Raw genomic sequence first — 21,429 nt, 5'->3', positions numbered from 1 at the left:
CTGAGCGTCAGAGGAGGAACAGCACTGGGTCCTGTCTGTACTGTGGGCAGTCAGGGCACTTCGTGGCAATCTGCCCGGCAAAGGCCAGTGCTCACCCAGTAGTGAGGGGATTACGGGTGAGCGGCACCCCCTTACACCAGTCCCCTGAAGTCCATCCTCTGTTCACCGCCACCCTGATCGTCGGGGGTCAGTCTCACACCGTTTCTGTCCTAATAGATTCGGGAGCTGACGGAAGCTTCATTGACGCCAACCTGGCGGCCAAGCTGCACCTGCCCCGCATCCCACTGCACTCACCATTGGAGGCCCATGCCCTCACCGGAGCCCCGCTGGTCCGCATCACCCACACCACCCACCCGGTGAGTTTCCTCATTTCCGGCAACCACCGCGAAGAGAGAGTGCTGCATCTCCTCAACACCCCTCAAGCCTCCGTGGTCCTGGGTCACCCCTGGCTAGTGCAGCACAATCCACACATCGACTGGGAGGGCAATAAGATCCTGGGCTGGAGCCCCTTCTGCCACTCGCACTGCCTTCGCGATGCCTTGGTCCCTGTTTCACCAGCCCCCCCTGCACCTGAGGATTTTCCTGACCTCTCGGCAGTACCGCCAGAGTATCTGGACCTTAAGCCGGTGTTCAGCAAGTCCCGTGCCACTTCGCTGCCCCCGCATCGTCCTTACGACTGCGCCATAGAGCTCCTGCCCGGTTCGTCACCCCCTAGGGGGCGCCTGTTCTCCCTGTCCCCACCGGAGACCGAGGCTATGAACCGGTACATCCAGGAGTCCCTGGCAGCAGGGATAATCCGTCCGTCCTCCTCGCCCGCAGGGGCTGGCTTTTTCTTTGTTGGAAAGAAGGACGGCTCTCTTCGTCCCTGCATTGATTATCGGGGTCTCAACACCATAACTGTTAAGAACCGCTACCCCCTACCCCTTCTGTCGTCTGCCTTCGAGTCACTACAGGGCGCCACCATCTTCACCAAGCTGGATCTCCACAATGCCTACCACCTGGTCAGAATTCGAGAGGGGGACGAGTGGAAAACAGCTTTCAACACCCCCTCTGGGCATTATGAATATCTGGTCATGCCATTCGGTTTGATGAATTCCCCGGCTGTTTTCCAGTCCCTGGTGAATGACGTCCTCCGAAATATGCTCAATCGGTTTGTGTTTGTTTATTTGGAAGACATCTTGATCTTTTCTCGCTCCCGGTCCGAACACTTCCAGCACGTCCGTCGCGTCCTTCAGCGCCTGCTGGAGAACCAGCTATACGTGAAAGCAGAGAAGTGTGAATTCCATCGGGGCACCATCGGCTTCCTGGGTTTTGTCATCTCCGCGGGAAGCATCCAGATGGACAGGCAGAAGGTCCAGGCAGTAGAGGAGTGGCCTCGCCCCACTTCACGTCGGGAGCTGCAACGCTTCCTGGGGTTCGCAAACTTCTACCGCCGCTTCATCCGCAATTACGGCATGGTGGCTGCTCCTCTCACCTCTCTGACTTCTGTTAAGACGGCATTCTCCTGGTCCCCTGAAGCCGAGAAGGCGTTCGTCGACCTGAAGACCCGGTTCACCTTAGCGCCTGTCCTGACCCAGCCGGATCCTGCCCAGCAGTTCATCGTGGAGGTGGACGCTTCAGACATAGGAGTGGGGGCCATCCTGTCACAACGCTCGCCGACAGACAACAAACTACACCCCTGCGCCTTTTTCTCTCACCGCCTCACACCCACCGAACGCAACTATGACATCAGTGATCGGGAATTACTGGCAGTCAAACTGGCGCTGGAGGAGTGGAGGCACTGGCTGGAGGGGACGAGCATCCCATTCCTGGTGTGGACCGACCACAAGAATTTAGAGTACCTCAAGTCGGCCAAACGTCTGAACCCCAGGCAAGCCCGCTGGTCCCTGTTCTTTTCCAGGTTTGACTTCACCCTGTCATACCGCCCCGGTTCCAAGAATGGTAAGCCAGATGCCCTTTCACGCCAGTTTTCACCCGCAGAGGTACCCCAGGAGCCCAGCACCATCCTACCCGCCCGATGTGTGGTCGTGGCTGCTCAGTGGGACATCGAGACCGTCGTCCGCACTGCTCTTCGGGCCGAACTGGGCCCTAGCACCTGTCCCCCTAACCGCCTTTATGTTCCCCAGTCTGCTCGCTCTCAGGTCCTGCAGTGGGGGCACTCCTCCAGACTCGCCTGCCATCCCGGTGCCCGACGTACTGCGGCGTTCATTAGCCAACGGTTTTGGTGGCCTACCATGAACGATGAAGTCCGGACCTTCGTCTCCGCCTGCTCAGTCTGCGCCCGGAACAAGACGTCCACCTTACCGCCCGCCGGCCTGCTACAACCCCTGCCAATTCCCAGACGACCCTGGTCCCACATCGCCCTGGATTTTGTCACTGGCTTGCCCTCGTCTGACGGTAACACCGCCAGCCTTACTGTCATAGATCGCTTTTCCAAGTCGGTACATCTCATTCCGCTGCCCAAGTTACCCTCTGCCAAGGAAACAGCCCAGCTGCTCATACACCATGTTTTCCGTTTGCATGGACTACCCACTGACGTGGTGTCCGACCGGGGGCCCCAATTCACCTCTCATTTCTGGAAAGCTTTTTGCAGGCTACTGGGTGCCACGGTCAGCCTGTCATCCGGGTTTCACCCCCAGTCTAACGGCCAGACCGAGCGGGCCAACCAGCAGCTAGAAGTGGTACTGCGTTGCCTCACGTCTCAGGAGCCCACGGCGTGGAGCCAGCAGCTACCCTGGGTGGAGTACGCCATCAACTCCCTGCCCTCTGCATCTACAGGGCTGTCCCCCTTCCAGTGCTGTGTGGGCTACCAACCTCCCCTATTCCCGGCCCAGGAGGAGGAGGTGGGGGTCCCCTCGGTGACGGCGTTTGTCCAGCGCTGCCGTCGCACCTGGAGACGTGCACGTACTGCACTGCTCCACTCTTCGGCTCAGGTCAAGCGGTTTGCTGACCGCCACCGCTCCAAGGCACCCCGCTATCGCCAGGGTCAGCGAGTGTGGCTCGCCACCCGGGACCTTCCCCTCAAGGTGGACTCCCGCAAGCTGGCTCCCCGCTTCATCGGCCCCTTTCCCATCGCTAAGGTGATCAGCCCCGCGGCGGTCCGGCTGAAGCTCCCGCTCTCCCTTCGCCGCATCCACCCAACCTTCCACGTCTCCAGGATCAAACCCGTCGTCCACAGCCCTCTCTGCCCGGTTCCCCAGGCTCCTCCGCCTCCCCGCCTGATTGATGGAGCACAAGCCTACACTGTACGCCGTCTACTGGGGGTTTGGCGTCGGGGGCGCGGTCTCCAGTACCTGGTGGACTGGGAGGGCTACGGACCCGAGGAGAGATACTGGGTCCCAGCCAGGGACATCCTGGACCCTGGCTTGATCCGGGATTTCCACCGCCGGAACCCGGGCTCGCCTGCTGTGACGCCTGGTGGCGTCCGTAGGGGGGGGGGGGGGGGGGTACTGTCAGTGCTCCCGCCCCCTAGCTATTGTGTTTTGTTTTTCCCTGTCCATGTGCTTTTGTTTTCCTTGTGTTCTAGCCCTGCCCCACTCTCCGCCCTGTCTCCGCCCACCCGATCATCCCCTCCTGCCTGCTTACACACCTGCTTCCCATCTCCTCATCAGCCCAGCCCTATATCTACCCTGCTTGTCTCTGTCTTGTTGCCAGTTCGTTGCAGTGTGTTTTTGCCTGTCTCGTTCCCGCCGTGTTTTCTGCCTGATCGCTGTTCCCCGTATTGACCCTGCCTGCTCTTCGACCTTGCTCCTGCCTGCTGTCCTGCCTTGTTCACCTGATCGTCCTGACTACCTGGTTTGACCCTGCCTGTCCCCGGCTTTGATTCCTGACTGTGTTTGGACTGCCTTCCTGATATTTTGACCCTGCCTGTTTTGGACTGCCTGCTTGTTCTACGATTCTGTTTATAAACGCCTGGATTCTGGAGTTCTCGTGGTCCGCGCCTGAGTCCTTGCCTGAGCCCTGTCAAAAGGCTTGCAACAAAGATTATTCATATTTTGTCAAGTTTTGCTTTGTTAAGTTTGCTATTTGCCACTTCTCTCAGTCATCAACAAAAACATTTCTTAAAATGATGAGAGCTGCCTGTACTTTCAGGTCAGATTCTGCCAAAAAGATTTGTACCCTTTGCCATTAACCTTCTGTTCCTAGACATGATAAGTGACAATTCTTCATTTGCCCTTCAGACACCCACTGGAAACCTCCTACCATTTCTCTGTTGCATTGCCTATTGTAATGTGCTGCACCACTGATTGGCACACTTGTGCAGATTCTAACCATGTTCAGTCATGACAACTTTAAGAAAAATCGCTAATTTTACCCCCATTCAAAACTATAGGCGAGAACAGTGGGAGTATTTCACTTCTGCGTTTGAAAAAAAATCCAGTGTGATAAGGCATTGTTTGCACAGGGTGAAAGATGATCAACTATAACAGGGGTGTACAGTGTTGTGTACTGTAAAGAGTGAAGTTAAAGAAGACCACCTCCAAAAGTAAAAGACAGGCAGGCTGGCAGGGAGTCAGATACTTAGAGTAAGTAACAAATGAAAAAAAAAAAACAAAACAAAAAACGTGATGCTTGGTACCATAGTCAATGGTTTAAATAAGTAAACGAGGAAATGACCAAGGTCATTACCAATTAAGCTTGTTGTTCTCCTAGTCTTTAGGCAACTGTAGCTGCAGAATCCCACTGCATATTTTAAGTGTCTTTTGATGGAAAAAAAATAGATAATACATTTTGTGATATTAAACTTGTACTGTAACGAGGTTTGTGTTGTACAGATCTGTGTTAGGTTTTTGCATTTTCTAACTGCACCAACGTGTAATTGTAGGAGGCATTAATTCTAAAGGGGTACCCTGAAACCACTCCCTTACTATACCATTTACAATATCCAGCTATTAGCCACCTCTTTACGTCAGTAATTGTGAAACTGAGGGGGCAGTTTCACCCGTAAACTAGGTTCAGGCTAATTTGCTGTCACAGTGGGGTTTTGGTCAGGACGCAGGAGTCAGGTTCCGGGTTCAGAAGTTTATTTAAGATTTTTGTAGAGTGGGTCTGGAATGTGTGTGCGAGAGTTGCATGTGTTGTTAGTGTGTGTGGCTTCCTGCAAGGGAAGGAGCAGGAATACAGAATTAGGCCAGTACTGTCTCTTAACTGTGTTAATGGTTATGGCGGTTACAACAGTTACACATAACAAACACTATCTTACTTAACGTGCGCACACACCTTTCTCTCCCTACAAACAATTGTATTACAACCAGTTGAACTCAGGCATAGTACTTACTCAGGCACAGACGCACACAACAACACAATGCTGGGTCCCCAAGGGTTTGGTCTCCCCAGTTATTCACTTCGCGGGTATTGGTGCGGTACTGAGGTGGGGGAGGTCACCACTACTTTTATATTGTCTCGTATCCTTGGCCCTATTGAGGTTCTTATTGGTGGCCAAAGGATATGGACAGGTCAGAGGGCAAATGGTGACCTGGGGGCCATTCTTGGGAGTGCGTCTGTGCCTACGTGAGAACTATGCCTGAGTTCAACTAGGTTGTCAACAAAGTGCCTGTGAGAGGTGGGGGTTATGTGCACAAACAAAGACTAGGGAATGTGGCCTTTTTCTACAAATTGGCAACATTATCCTGTTGACCTGTGGCGTATTTAGAAATGCGAATGTGTATGGGTTAGTCTGTCATTGGGTGTACTCACACTAGGCAATCTGTTCCGTGCCCGAGCACGTTTGATCCCCAAAGTCCAGTTCGTTTGACTAGTGTGATCACTTCGTTTGAAGAGGTGGGCTCAGGCACGGTTCAGTTGGAACTCGAACATGACATTAATGATGCGACTCTCTCATTTAACAAATATATCCGTTATAGCAACAGTTAGCTGGATATCTGTTAGTTGCACGCCCAGTCATAATAAATCCTTTAAACCAGCATTTTATTCGCTAGCTGACTTCCTTTACAAGCTGGCTACCTCCACAATGATCTTTGATTGGTTAGTTCTGTAGATCTATACCTAAAAATAACTCCGTGGAGTTATTACTAACAAGCGAAATAAAACTAACCATACTTTACGTGGCGATGTAAGCATAGCTGTTGTCAGGGGCTTAGTCAGAGTATCACAAATGAAGCAGCCAACCTGTTTAAGTAACTAGTCTTCAACAATCGTTCAGATAGGTAGCCTGTTAGCTAACTAACTATCTATGTTTGTCAAATCTATCGCTAGCTCCCCAGCCAGTTAGCATCAATTATGCAACGCAGCGATTTTCAGTTAATCGTGCTGCACATATATGAAGATTTTTACGGAGGCAGCTGACGTTGGGGGAGGAATTTGGAGCTTTACTTGCCGACTACAATTCACGTTCATCAATAAGGTGAGCACCAGACCCGTTATTAACCTAAATATTCTCGAATGAATTGAAAAGTGTACTATCCAAATAGTAATAGAAGATGTTTGTTGTTGTAATGATGACAGTAGCGCACACACAAGTAGTAGCCCTAACTGGTTAAAATTAGCTAACATTATTGTGATTAGGCTACTGTAATCTGACACAAAATATGGGCCTGTCCCTTAGCATAATGACTGAAATGTCTGCCTGCCTCCGTAAAAACCCTCTTATACATGCAGCACGATTAACTGAAAATCGCTGCGTTGCATAATCAATGAATCTGTAAGACATGTGAGAGGGCCATGTGTCACCGCGCCCAAACCGATTCCAAATAAGACACAAAGTACAATCATGAACTCCATTGTGCTGTGCGTGAGCGCTTTTCTTCAACACAAAAAGTTCGCATCGTGATGACGTAAGCGTGCTGGGGCCCCGAACGTTAAGCGCAATGTGAGCGTGGGCCAGTGGGGGAGTGGGGAGGGGAACCCCTCGTGCTCGGGCATGGCACAAGGCAACCGGGCCTAGTGTGAGTACGCCAAATAGTTGTCTTACGTTTTGCCAAACAGTGTGTCGCAGGACAGCGATGTCACTGCTGGTACAAACTCAGCCTTTTTAATGGCACGTAATGAGAGGAAACGTAGCCTATATTACACTTAGCTTGTTAACTATCAACCTAGCTAGTAAGCTAAGGTTAGCCGAAAGAGTGTTAGCTAGATAACTGGCAGGAAACTAGCATGTAACTAACATTAACAAAGGAGATTAGCTACATTTGCGAGCTATGTTATTGTTTCAGACAAATATTGCTAGCAATATTGAATGTTGTAAATACAGACTAATACACGAGTAATTTATTATGCAGACTAACGGGAATATTCCTTGCCACCTGCATCTGACTAGCCTGTCTACTTGGTATTACGGTATCGTTATATTATATATATGTTTGATCAGAAATGGTTGGTGCCGTAAATGATTCACCTAGCAACAAATGGAGAGCAATTTAAAAAGTCTGCAAGACATCACCCAGCGAATTTCGAAGTAGGCCTATAATGTCTTCTTTCGCAGAGTATTTTAGATATAATGTAATTTAATCAGTCTCGTTTCCGTTTTGGGACTTATTAAGCAGTTAATGGTTTTAGCTATTTTAGCTAAAATTGGAATATGGAAAGTGTTACCACACGTTCGCTCAAGAGACAGTGTCACTGGCTGATCTGCAGACCCTTTGGTTTTGATTCGAAAGTTATAAAAAGAAGTAACTTTCCTTGTATATGAGACCTTTAAATTTACTGTTATCACACATAGCCAGCATGTCTAATAATGTCTGCCAAAATGGCAATAATGTAATTGGCATTTCAAATTTTCAAAACAATGTGTTTGAAATCACCAGCTGAATACCTTTGGGGGCCTGATGAAAAATCTAAATTTAAATTCTATACGTTTCATTGCTTGTCTATTCATCAGCTGTGACGTTTGCATTTCCATTTATTCATTTAGCTAATACTTTTATCCAAAGCGTCTTACGAGTGAGGCAAAGTACAACACAAGCAAAAAGCCATATAAGGAGTAGGCTAACTTACAATTTAGGGTGCTTTCACACTAGAGCTTTTGGTGCGGACTCGAGTCCACTTGAGCCGTTAGTTCAGTTCGTTTTGTTGATGTGAAAGCTGTTTTCGGACTCGGGTGCGCACCAGGGACCGTACCCGAGTCCTCCAGAAAACGGGGTTCTGGGGTACGATTCACCTTAACTCCAGTACGGTTCCAGGGTATGCGTGTATGCTCTGCAAGCAAAGCTGCAAATTCATTTCGCATTGCCGCCTGTCTCCGCAAAAACCTCCTTGTACGAGCAGCTCGCATCACTCTCAGACAGCGGGACGCATTTGTGGCATAGTGAAAATGCCGAACACGGTTATTTTGGTGCTGGCACCATATTAACAAAAGATGAATGAGAAAACAAATACAGTATAGTGTGGCTTTCCATTTCGCCTCCTCAAATTTCCTTCGGGATTAATAAAGTATTTCTTATTCTTATTCTTATTTTGTGTCGTTGCCTAGCGACATTGGTAAATAAAAGCTGCAAGTTCCTTACGTGTTGATGACGTAAACGGACCAGGGTTCGCAACCAAAAATGTAATGTGAAAGGAGACCAGCGGGGGCAGGGGGAGGAGGGGGGAATAATCGCACTCGAGTTCGGACCAGCAAAACGGACCAAGTGTGAAAACAGCCATACACAAAATTCCCACAATTCCAACCCATGTTCCAAATTGTACAAGAGGGTAACGACTGACTGGTGTTAAAGACTGAGCACAAGAATACAGTGTATTTCCTGTGTTGTACAAATTACTGAAACAGCAAGCACAAAAAAGTTGTGTGGTTGAGCTAGGTGTGTGCATGCCAGCCAACAGCACCAATTATTACAGAGATACTCAAAAATAGTTATTTTGTACATTTTTAAATTTTATTTTAGAATTTATTTAAAGACATTGACTGCACCAGGGGATTATATACTCTACTGCCAGTTACTACTGCTAATTGGTATGGTGACATTCAAATGATGAGTCACAATATATAATACAGAATTGTGTAAAAGTAACATATTCCTTTACATTTTATTCCATGCCTGAAAATGTATGACTTTCCTTGGTTTGATTAAGAGAATTACATTTTTTTAAATATAAATGTCCTTTTTACCCTGTCATCATTCAGAAAATGTTCTGGATGGATGTGATTCCTGTAAGTGAAGTTCACTGTGCTGTACTACTATATGCTGCACATCTGCAAACACAATTTCAATAATGAAAGCCCACATTCCAAAAACCAGAAGAATAGAACTCTTTGCTAAGGCAGCTGCTGTTTTTGGCAATATCCACCTTGACAGCACACTGATAACACTGCAGTCAAAAAAGTTACATTCAGACAGCTGTTTTTTCCCCCACACAATTCTGTTTAGCTTTCTGCTGAGGTAGTTACCCTCTTTACAGTCTCCCTTCTCTCTGCTTGCAGACAGAACCATTCTCTCTGCAGGCAATGTTTATGATAAGGACCGTAAGAGCTGTAATTGTTCTTTAAAAAGTAGAGGTAAGCTAAAATTTACAGCAGAAACCAACAACTCAGACCCAGACCTGAGGCTGAACTTTGTCATCTCCTGATAATACGATGATGTGATGCTTGCTACTGTCTGTGGTAACTGAAATTTGATGGTGTTGGCCCTGCATGAACCTTTCTCATCATTTGGCCAATAGTAGTTCTCAAGGGTGCGTGCTGTGTGTCTCAAGAGATCAAGTATCTATCAAGATGAAGAAATCTATTATTAGTCTGTATAAGGAAACACCATACAACATTTACCTGCAATGATTGCTGAAAAATTGGATTGGAATCATCCAGGCTGTTATTAGACCTGAGAATCTGTACACCTTCATACAGAGCAGAGACAGATGCTGATAATTAATTAATTACTTCATTAGTCAATTGTAGCAATTATTAATATTGCGGAGATTGCTGTTCTACTTTTGTATATGTCCATGCCATATTGTAATGCCAATAAAATACAGAACACAATATTTAGAATACAAAGAGGTGGGTTTCATTCTCTGACAGACAGATCACTGACCTTTGGGTGGTGCATTTTTTCTTGGCCAGGTGGTGTAACCGGCTCAATTTTTACTTTGCGTTGTGTTTTAAAATAGAATGCCAATGACGACGTAGCTTGTTGTAATGTGAGCATTGTTAACGTAAGTTAAAACTAATTGGGGTAAGGGTAAAATAGCCATACTCCTGTTAGAGGAAGCTGGTTGTAAGGAGAGGCTGTTTTCATTCCCTGGTCGTGGGGTTATATTTCCGGGATGTTTCCGGGGGCATGCATGTGTGTGAGCTATACAGCATTAGTCTCTGTATGCAAAGCACGGATCTAGAGGTGGGCAGGGCTGTGCATTGCCCACCCAAATTTTAGCATTGCCCACCAAAATTTTCTGGCCAGAAGCATGTGTAGGCTATATCTGAGTTGTTACGCTCATTTGGAATCCTGTAGACGAATCACCCCCCCCCCCCCCCCCAGTGTCAATATCATTGGCTAGCTCAGCGATTTCATACTGTTCCGATTTCTGATTGGTTGGATGGACACTACAAAACTTGGAGACGGAAAAATTAACTGACAGTTCTGCAGTGCATGGCTCTTGATTGAAGACTAGATCATAGTGACGTTTTTCTCATATGTAATTTAAAATTGACATATTAAAAAAATCATTGTACAGTATAAGGGGCATTTCTGGTGGGGTTTAGGACATTGGCAACAGGACATCTAAATTCCATCACAGCACCCCTAAATAACAACAGTGATAATAATAATAATAATAATAATAACTTATTATTTTCTGAAATCATTTTTGCCCTCTAACGTTAGATTTTGTGAACTTGTCTGTAGAGACGGGACACACAGTTGCAGGTTCAAATGGCTTTATTTAAACAGGTTTATACCACGGCTTGGTTAAATACTTGTTGCTGATTGGCTGGAGGGGTGTGCATTATTCCCTTCCCCATTAGTTCACTTCAGGGTGGTTAACAGCCCCTTGGCCCTCGCCATGGGGCTGCATGGGGCCAGTCGTGCTTTATTCCTTACTTAGAAAGTGTCTGGTTATAATTCCAAGGTGTGAATAGTGTCAAAAAACATTATCTGACGTAGTTCGCTAGAGATTATTGCCTAATGTTTGCTTTCTGAGCTAGTCTGCTTTCACAGTTGCCAGCTAAGGAGCTAACTGATGCACTTTATTATTTTAGTTAAAGTAGTCACATGTTTCTTATTCTGATAGAATTGGGCTTTATGGTATATTTACAGTACATTTGAACCATTATTATTATACACTACAATAGACCACCTAACTAACTAGGTTGCTTCTGAGGGTAACATTGTGTACCTAATTGAATTGAGGTTTGCCAAAGTGAAAGGGGTTGAATACTTTTGCAAACAGCGTATTCCATTTTTCATTTTCTTAAAAAAATATTTTGTGGTGTAAAACTCATGTTATTTAGGCTACTAGTAATTCATTAAATGTATTATTGTTGTAAATTAAAATATCATATATAGAAAAATATTAATGTATTAATTGTTATCCAGTGAAATGAGTGATTTAGCAGGGGGGTTGAACACTTTTGCAAGGCACTGTATGCATGTCACGTTCTCATTAGGGGCTGAGCCCCCCTAAAGGTTTGATCCTAGAATCGCACCCCTGATTTAGGATAGGCTACTTAGCTAGCTAGCCAGTTCCCCTAGCTAGTTAGCTACTGCTGTCTTGAAAGAGTGGTAGCTTTAGGAATCAGAAGCTTTATAAATCTGATTTAAATAATTTCTTACCTGGCTAAATTACGTGGAGGACTTATCCTGCATAGTTACAGTCGAACAGCCAAGCAGCGATTTCTGGTTCCTATTAAACAACTTTCTGCTAATGCAGCGGCAGCTGCTCCAGAATCAAAGGCACTGGGTCTGGCGCCTTCGCATGAAGTGCCGAGTTCAAGTAGTGCATTTTCCGTGCCCACTCCGCATTGACACATGATGTTCATAGTTCATGTATATATAGTTAGTTCATTATTACTTCAGGTAGCCTCGTATTTACAGTTTTTCTCAATTGCTCTGGCTAATGATATTTAATATTTTCAAAACAACAAGTGCAAAACTCACTTTTTGAAGGTTAAGTCAAAGTAATTGAGAAGAACTGTAGTAACACATCGACATTCCAACATTTTTTGATGATTGGCTGTAGCAGATGACCTATCATCAACAAACATTGGCAGAAAAGCCAAGTTCAAACACCCTCAGTAGGATGCAACATGAAGCGGGATTTGAACCAGAAACCATTCAATTCCCTATCTGAGATACTGCCACCCCTTGTATCTTACATTTCTGTCAAGTTATAGGCTGTTGGTAGCATTTAGTACTATGCATTTTTTGATATGCTGTAAAAAGAAAATTATGCATTGGTGAATACAAATTGCCCACCCCAAAACTATGATTGCCCCCCCCCAGTTGGGGAAATCTAGAACCGGGCCTGATGCAAAGATTGTTTTTTTGCCGTCCTAGATAAAAGTTGATCTTTGGGCATTAAGTTGTTGAGTGGTCCTTTCTCAAAGTAGAAGTTATCACATATTTTTGGCGACGAGATGAACTGGTTTTTTGGTCGTGTCACCCCGTTATTGTTTTTGTTGCTAGCTTGAACTAGGCTGCAGTGTGCTAGCTAGCTTGCCAGCTAAGTATGAGCAGCAGTGCCATGGTGGAGCAGAGCAGGGACGAGAGACATAGGGCGCCGGTGGCTGCAGAGGAGCTGCACGGGGATGATGAGCCTCGCGTTCAGATGGCTATGTTTGGGACTATCGGTGAATTTGTGGAGGGGGACGAGGACTGGACAGAGTATGAGGATAGGTTGGGACACTTTTTCTGTGCTAATGGAATTACTGAGGAGGCTAAGAAGCGCTCTATTCTCCTGAGTGCGTGTGGGGCAAAGACTTACAGGCTGATAAGGAACACAGCCACATCGTGGAAACCAGGGGAAATTCCATATGACGAACTGGTCAGGCTCATGGGAAACCACCACAATCCGAAACCGTCGGTGATAGTCCAACGATTTAAGTTTCACAGCTATTTCAGGAAGCTGAGTCAGTCTGTGGCCAATTTTGTAGCTGGGCTTAGGCAGCTGTCAGAGCATTGTGAGTTCAGGGTGGTGCTGGATGATATGTTCCGTGACAGATTGGTATGCGGCATTAATAATGATGCCATACAATGCCGCCTGCTGGGAGAAACCCCACCGTTGACTTTCAAGAAAGCCCTCAAGATTTCCCAAGGCATGGAGATGGAAGCTAATGATGCTAAAGATATCCAGAAAGGACATGTGGGGCCACAGTCGGTGGCAGTGCACCAAGTCAGGAGAGAGACGGGTAAACAGGCAAAGCGGATAGAATGTTTTCAGTGTGGAGGGACACACTATGCAAATGATTGCAAATTCAAAGACATGGTCTGCCATGCTTATAGCAAAAAGGGACACTTAGCTAAAAAGTGCAGGAGTTCTAAGGGTAAGGGTAAGCTTGGGCAGGGGGAAACTCAGCAGGCTCAGGCAGCCACACACCACCTGGAAGAAGCAGTCGAAGAGGCAGCGCGTGCCTACGTGTTTGGAGTGGGAACAGATGAGGAACCACCTGAGCCCTATTATGCCACAGTAACTGTCAAGGAGCAGGACTGAGATTGATTCAGGGATGACTGCATCTGGCATCAGTGAGGAGACCTACAGGAGGACATGGGGGTCTAACCTGCCTCCCATCAGCCCATCAAAGCTCAAACTCAGGACCTATATGGGGCAGCCCATACCGCATTTAGGGGTGCTATATTTAGATATTTCAGCTGAAGGTCAGAAGGCTGAAGCCAGGCTGGTGATAGCTAAGGGCAGTGGGCCCAGTCTTTTGGGCTGCGATTGGCTTCGCAAACTCCGACTCAGCTGGCATGAAATTAAGTAGGCACACATGACAGAGGACATTCTGCAGCAGTACAGTGATGTTTTCAGGGATGAGCTGGGCACACTGAAGGGCATGACAGTGAGACTCCATGTCGACCCTGAGGCCACGCCACGTTTTTTTTAAGCCCAGATTGGACCTGGAATGTTTACAGGGGCAGAGCATCATTGAGCCTACCAGTTTTCAAGGTGGGCGGCTCCCATTGATCCAGTTTTGAAGGAAGACAAAACGGTAAGGAAATGGCCCTGTCAGGGGGTAAGCTATTCACAAAGCTGGACATGAGCCACGCTTACCAACAGCTGCTGCTCGACAAGGATTCAGAAGAGTACGTCGCAATTAACACTCACACGGGATTATTCAAATACGATTGCCTGGTGTTTGGAGTGGCGTCCAGCCCTGCCATTTTCCAAAGGACAATGGATACTTTGCTGCAGGGTATTCCGCACGTAGCATGTATCTTGATGATATCTTGATCACGGGGGCCACAGAGGGGGGGCATCTGGCTAACTTAGAACTGGTGCTGAAGGGGCTCTCAGACACAGGGCTGCGATTGAAACACAGCAAGTGTGTGTTCCTGGCACCAAGTGTGACCTACCTGGGACACACGATCACAGCAGAGGGACTCTGCCCAGTGGAAGACAAAGTGAGAGCTATCAAGGAGGCCCTAAGCCCCAAGAGCATCACGGAACTCAGATCATTTTTGGGCATGGTGAATTATTAGAGCAAGTTTCTTCCAGACTCCACTGTACAAGCTGCTTCACAGTGACATTAAGTGGCAGTGGGGTAAAGAGCAAGAGGAAGCTTTCATGGAAGTGGAAGACCTCCTCCACTCAGCGAAGCTGCTGGTTCACTATGACCCAGACAAGGAGATCACCCTTTCATGCGACGCCTTGCCTTATGTAGTCGGGGCAGTTCTCTCCCATGTAATGGAGGACCGTTCAGAGAAGCCTATTGGCTTTGCTTCACGTACCCTGACAGCAGCTGAGAAGGGATATTCACAGTTAGGCAAAGAGGGTCTGGCCGTAGTTTTTGCTGTCAAGAGCTTTAATCAGTACCTCTATGGACATGCTTTCACAATTTATACAGACCACAGACCACTGATGAGCCTGCTCAGTAAGACAAGATGCATCCTACCTCTAGCCTCAGCCAGCATACAGCGGTGGGCTCTCACATTGTCAGCCTACCAGTGCACTTTAGTGTACAGAGCAGGTAAGGACAATGCAAACGCTGATGCACTGAGTCAACTATCTTTACTTGAGACACTTGCTGCTACATATGTGCCTCCAGAGACTGTGTTTTCATTAGAGAGGCTGTCAGAGTAAAGGCGACCCAGATCAGGCAGTGGACAGAGAGGGACTCAGTCCTGTCCCAAGTCAAGACTTTCCTTTTACAAGGTTGGCCCAGTGTTGTGGAAGGAGAGGAAATGAGGCCTTATGCAAAACACAAGACAGAACTGAGTCTGCAGGATGGCTGTATTTTCTGGGGTGTGAGAATAATCGTACCTCCCCCGGGCCATGTACAGATTGTGGAGGAAATACATGAGACTCATCCAGGTGTGTCTTGGATGAAAAGACTTGCAAGATCCTGGAGAACAAGGTAAAATCATGCACGCAATGTCAGACCAATCAGAACATGACACCACCAGCTCCTTTGCACCAATGGGAGTGGCCAGACTGCCCCTGGTTTAGACTACATTTGGACTTTGCTGGCCCGTTTATGGGGCAGATGTTTCTTGTGATGGTGGATGCGCACTCCAAATGGATAGAAGCCCACATCATGAGCAACATCACAGCCCACACAACTATAGACAAACTCAGGCAAATGTTTGCTGTCCACAGGTTGCCTGACATTCTGGTCACTGATAATGGCCCAACGTTCACCAGTAAGCTGTTCAGTGAGTTTATGCAACAGAATGGCATTCATCACATTTGGACGGCTCTTTTCCACCCAGCCTCAAATGGATTGGCGAAATGGGCTGTTCAGACAGTGAAGGAAGGCCTAAAGCGGATGACAGGGGACTGTCTTATCACTCGGCTTTCACGTTTCCTATTTAAATACCGCCTCACGCCACAGACTACGACTGCCCACACTCCAGCAGAGATGCTGATGGGGCGTAGGCCCAAGTCAAGATTGGACCTGCTGCGCCCGGATATGAAGGCAAAAGTGGAGAGAAAGCAGGAAAAGCAGAAGGAGGGACATGATCAGCATGCACTAGAGAGACAGTTAAAACCGGATGACAATGTCTATGTGAGGAACTTCAGCAGTAACGACAACCAGCAATGGGGCTACCTGGGGTTATTCTTAGGCAGAGTGGTCCAGTCTCCTATGTTGTTAAGCTGACTGACGGGCGTGTTTTCCACAGACATCAGGAGCATGTGTGCTTGCGTTATGATACAGGCTCAGAGGAGGACAGTTCCACGGAGTTGCCAATGGTGAGACAGACTACTGGGGGAGCATGTCCGTCAGTGACCCTGCCAGAGAGAGAGACACAAGCAGAGGTGTCTGGGTCCCCTGAAGAGGATGGACATTCTCACGCAGACACACAGACCCCTCTCATGCCCCCAACGCCGGATCCTCCCAAAACACCCTCACCAATGTTGCCTGTGGGGTCACCGGGGGTAGTGCGCAGATCACAGCGCACTCGCAAACCTCTTGACAGACTGGATGTTTGATGGGACAGTTTTTGTTAGGCTGAGGTTTGAATCTGCCATGTTTTTCAGATGTCTGTATTGGTAAGCTGTTTCTGAAACACTAGTATAAGTTTTAGGTGTATGCAAGCAAAGGACACCACTGTTATTGTTTTCCAGTTCATTTACATTTGATAATATTGGAATTGGTCAGGCTCATGGGGGAGAAGTGTTGAAATGTGAGCATTGTTAACATAAGTTAATACTAATTGGGATAAGGGTAAAATAGCCATACTCCCGTTAGGGGATGCTGGTTGTAAGGAGAGGCTGTTTTCATTCCCTGGGCGTGGGGATGTTTCTGGGGGCATGCATGTGTGTGAGCTACTCTGCTGTACAGCATGGTGCAGTGTTAGCCTCTGTAGTTAAAGATTGTTTTTTTGCCATCCTAGATAAAAGTTGATGTTTGGGCAGTAAGTTGTTGAGTGGTCCTTTCTCAAAGTAGAAGTTACCACATAGCTGCATCCGTATTTATTTCCAGCCATCTGCATAAGAGCGCATTTGAAAAGAAAAGGTGATGATTTGCGAAGTGGAACAAATTTCTCCACCCTGTTCATCTGAGCATAATGGAAAAGGGGCACAGAACAACGAGAGGCAGTGCAGGTGGCTACCACATGGACCAGATACATAGCAATGATACGTATAGTGATTAAACAAAACTATGTGAACGCCATATCTTTACATATTCCAAAACAACAGAACATACAGAAACACGATGCTCATAAAAGTAAAGAAAATCAATGCATATCTGCATAAGAGCGCAAATGAAAAGAAAAGGCGATGATTTGCGACATGGAACGAACTTCTCCACCTGTCAATAAACCATTGCAACAAATCACTCCCAATGGCCCCAACAACACAACCATCAAATACTCGATTCAGTGGTGAATTTTCATAATGGGACATCCCTATTACCCAACTCACATTTTACCTTGACAAGCCAGGAAAATTTAGCAAGCTAGCTGATTGACAGCCTGCAGCTTGCAGTTAGCTTGTCAATCATTTAACATGTCTTGTTGGTTTACACTCGAAAATACGAAATAAAAAGCAACATTTGCACTCAATACACAGATAATAAAAACATACATGACTAATGTGAGGCAGGGGATTATACATTTTAATTGTAGATGGATATTGTCAACTTTTATAAAGAAGTTGTACACGGAGCACATGTCACACTGACCTCGTTCATCCGAGCGTAATGGACAAGGGGAGAAATAAGGATGCACAGGAGACCTAACCCTTTGTTAGACACACCCCCTTTCCAAGTGACCTCCCGTGAATCACTAAAATCGCAAAATGCCTCAGAACAGTGACAGAAATTTGGAACATATTCATGATTACCTGTTTCTATATTCCTGCTGAGAGGATAAAGCTGAGGAGAGATCTCTATCTACTTGAACTCTATTTTAACCATATTCCACTCTCTTTTCTTCACACTTTACTTGAAGACAAATACTTTGGAGATGTTGCACTGTGAACTGTTCATAAAATATGGTTCCCCTTGCCTTTCCTCCTTTTTACAGATAAGTTATGCAACTGAGGAGCTCCTGAGAATCCCCTGCTACTGTGATCTGTGACCAACTCTGGTTACGCACTTCACTTTCACTACTTTATTGGTCCTCTGTGCGGGTGCAACATGGAACTACAGAAGCTTTCAGATGGGACCCACAATCAGGAGCTGGGGTCAGATAAGATGATGCTTGAGGACAGGTAGTTCAGGCCAAACAAGTTCTCCTCCCGCAGTAGAGATTATTTAATAGTCATCACTATAAAAATAGTTGGTTTCTTTTCTGGTCCATATGGAGATCAGAGCAGAGGAGCAATTTTGTTGCCGACTCTGTAATTCCCAGGCTATCTGCTCAGTTTATATAGTTATGAATAGGTTGGCATGACTGCATTTCTCCCTGTAGATGCTCTAACTAGACCCTGTGCTGCAATGAAGCACAGCTGGGGACTGTATTGACAAAGCACTGCATCAGCTATTGTAATACAGCTGCCTAAACACAAGAACATGCAGATTTACCACACCATAAAATTACATATGAAATCCATGTTACCACTTCTTGGTTGGATGATTAATTTTTTCAGCTGTTACAGTGCAGTGTTTAACACTAATATATTGATAGATTAATATTACACAATTGTGCTTCAAAAGAGCCCCAGTCTGCTGGTTAAATTACAAGCATGGTCTTTATAATAAAAATTACTTTAGTTATTGAGTGGCTATTTTGAGATTATTTTACAATTGTGATTGTTCTGTTTTTGTAAAAAGTACCAGGAGGTGTTTCTGCTGATCTTTTTCTGTCCTATCAACCTCTTTGCTCCTCCGTCCTTCTGTCCTGCTTATACATGTGACAGTATGACGGCTGAGCAAGAAGAATTTTTGCCCCATACAAGCAGCAGGAAGAAGAAAACCCAGTTTACAGATGTGAGTACGAAACACACCCAGTATTCACCCAGTGAATACATTTTACAGATGTGGGCATAGAACAGACTTAGTTTACATATAGTATATGAGTGGGAAGAGTCAATGAGAGTACTTCTCAGTGATTCTCTCTCTCCTTCCTGTTACAGTTTGAAGGAAAGACATCCTTTGGAATGTCAGTCTTTAACCTCAGTAACGCCATCATGGGGAGTGGAATTCTGGGGTTATCCTATGCCATGTCAAACACAGGGATCATTCTCTTTCTGTAAGTTTTCTGGTATTCTGGTTTTGTGGTACATACCCACACACATGTGACGGCGGGCAAGCTACACCTGCCCACGACCAGACGCCTAGGGGAAATTGCTCTGTCGTTAGCTTAGCTGCGGTTCAGAGTTTAACATGGTTTTAAACGCTTGTGTCATGTGACTTCTAAGCCCCATCATGGGTACCTGTGGTTTAACCTACTGCTGAGGTTTAGCTTGATCTCAGTTGCTGTGTCTTCAAGAAATCTCATATCAGCCACTAGAGGTCACTTTTTGTGCGTATTTGCTTAAACCTGACACTGAGGTGGTTTAAGGAGAGACTAAACCATCTCATCCGCAGAATCAGACCTACATCACATCCTACACACACACTGTAGTAATATTTTGTTAGCCTGATGTCTGCCCCCATATAGGCCTATGTCGTCACTTACTTTGACTGTGTGAAATAAAAGCTATATAGGCATATCTCTTTATTTAGTCCTATAATTAAGGTGTGCAGAGATAACTGTCTACATCTTTGAAAAATTGTAGGCTGTTATTTTCTAATCGCAAAGACAGACAACAAAACACGCTTAGTCTAAATAGTGCATTCTTTGTTCATCACCAGGATTTTTGCGCCGTGCCGCACCGTCAATTTTCAACAAAAGGAAATATACAGACGGTCCCCGACTTACGATGGTTTGACTTACGATTTTTCAACTTTACGATGGTGCGAAAGCGATACGCATTCAGTAGAAACCGTACTTCAGATTTTGAATTTGATCTTTTCCCGGGCTAGCGATATGCGGTACGGTACGATACTCTCTCATGGTTGACTAGGGCCGCAGCTCCTAGTCAACCATGTGATCACAAAGGTAAACAACCGATACTGTTGCCAGCATACAGTACAGTAGCAGCTAGCCTATTCAATAAATTACATGAGATATTCAACACTTTATTATAAAACAGGTTGTGTGTTAGATGTTTTTTTGCCCAACTGTAGGCTAATGTAAGTGTTCTGAGCACGTTTAAGGCTAGGCTAAGCTACGATGTTCGGTAGGTTAGTGTTAAATGCATTTTCGACTTACGATGGGTTTATTGGGACGTAACCCCATTGTAAGTCGAGGAACATCTATATAAAACAAACAATTTTAGTGATCGAACACATTTATTTAATGTCTATGCACTTCCCTGAGTAATGATAATGATAATAATTCAAACACGATCCAGACCAAAATGCTTATAAATTACAATAAACTTTCGTAACTTTACTTCCCTTTCAGACACTTCAATGACAACAGGATCCAGGAAGGGTCTTAGTTATTTATTGCAGGGAAATAAACTTTATTTTTGGTGGATGTGAAGTCAATTGTATAAGAAATATATAAGTCTAATAACAATTACAGTAGCCTATAATATTTATATTACATTGAGGGTCCAATTCGCAAAGAATCCTAAATTATGTCATTAAGTGGCATTCTTGTTAACTCTATGTTCTGGCAGAGAATATCTATATAGACGGGCTCTGGTTCTGGGTAAATCTCCACCTGTTACACAGCAATCACATTTATCTTAACACACAGCTGCGCGTTAAACTCGTGATACATCCGGTTTAAGTAGTAGGCCTACAGTTCTGAAGCGCAGCTAAGCTATCTGATAGAGCAATTGCCCCAATATGTCGCCGTGTGACACATTCACACACACACACACACACACACACACACACACACACACACACACACACACACAGTACCTTGGTAGGAAGTTTGGAAAAGGTAACTAAATGAAGATATGTTTACTTTTAGAACGTTTGACAGAAGCAGGGCCAAGGGCGTAGGAGAGTTTGATATTGGGAGGGCACAACTTGCTATGAATTTTATGTCTATATACATAATCCCAGTCCTTAAAGAGGCATATATCTTGATTAAAGAATAAAACAATATCAGAATGGCTTGAAACAAGAAGGTTCAATTTTATTGTACAAAACATTTTTACAAATCAACGCAAGTGTTTACTGTCTGTGTAGCTGACCTGTCTTGACACCACAGCTTCATCAGTTTCAGATTTTGTTGTGTACAAATAAATAGCTATGTCTATAACTATGGGTTAGTCCTCCTACTGTTTTGTCAGTTTACAGCCAGCTATTCGGTCTAAACATTGAGGTTATCCATTTACATTAATGTTAGTGCCCAGCAAGCTAACAGTTGACAC

The 21,429-nt window shown here is 45.7% G+C and overlaps 1 protein-coding gene across 3 annotated transcripts in view; it reads left to right on the top strand.

The window, feature by feature from the left end:
* Window positions 1-21,429, top strand: part of slc38a5b (solute carrier family 38 member 5b) — a 46,069-nt gene that overhangs the window by 7,337 nt on the left and 17,303 nt on the right. For 2 of the 3 annotated variants that reach the window (XM_036532925.1, XM_036532924.1), the window contains exons 2-4: window positions 18,075-18,261; window positions 18,910-18,979; window positions 19,126-19,241. In XM_036532925.1, coding sequence (XP_036388818.1) covers window positions 18,188-18,261; window positions 18,910-18,979; window positions 19,126-19,241 — 260 coding nt within the window. In that variant the 5' untranslated portion in view covers window positions 18,075-18,187. Of the gene's footprint in view, window positions 1-18,074; window positions 18,262-18,823; window positions 18,980-19,125; window positions 19,242-21,429 lie in introns of those variants that run through there. The other variant, XM_036532926.1, reaches the window with a different exon arrangement.

This window comes from Megalops cyprinoides, chromosome 7, assembly GCF_013368585.1.
Source record: "Megalops cyprinoides isolate fMegCyp1 chromosome 7, fMegCyp1.pri, whole genome shotgun sequence".
Classification (NCBI taxonomy): Eukaryota; Metazoa; Chordata; class Actinopteri; order Elopiformes; family Megalopidae; genus Megalops; species Megalops cyprinoides.
This window is presented reverse-complemented; position numbering and strand designations above follow the sequence as displayed.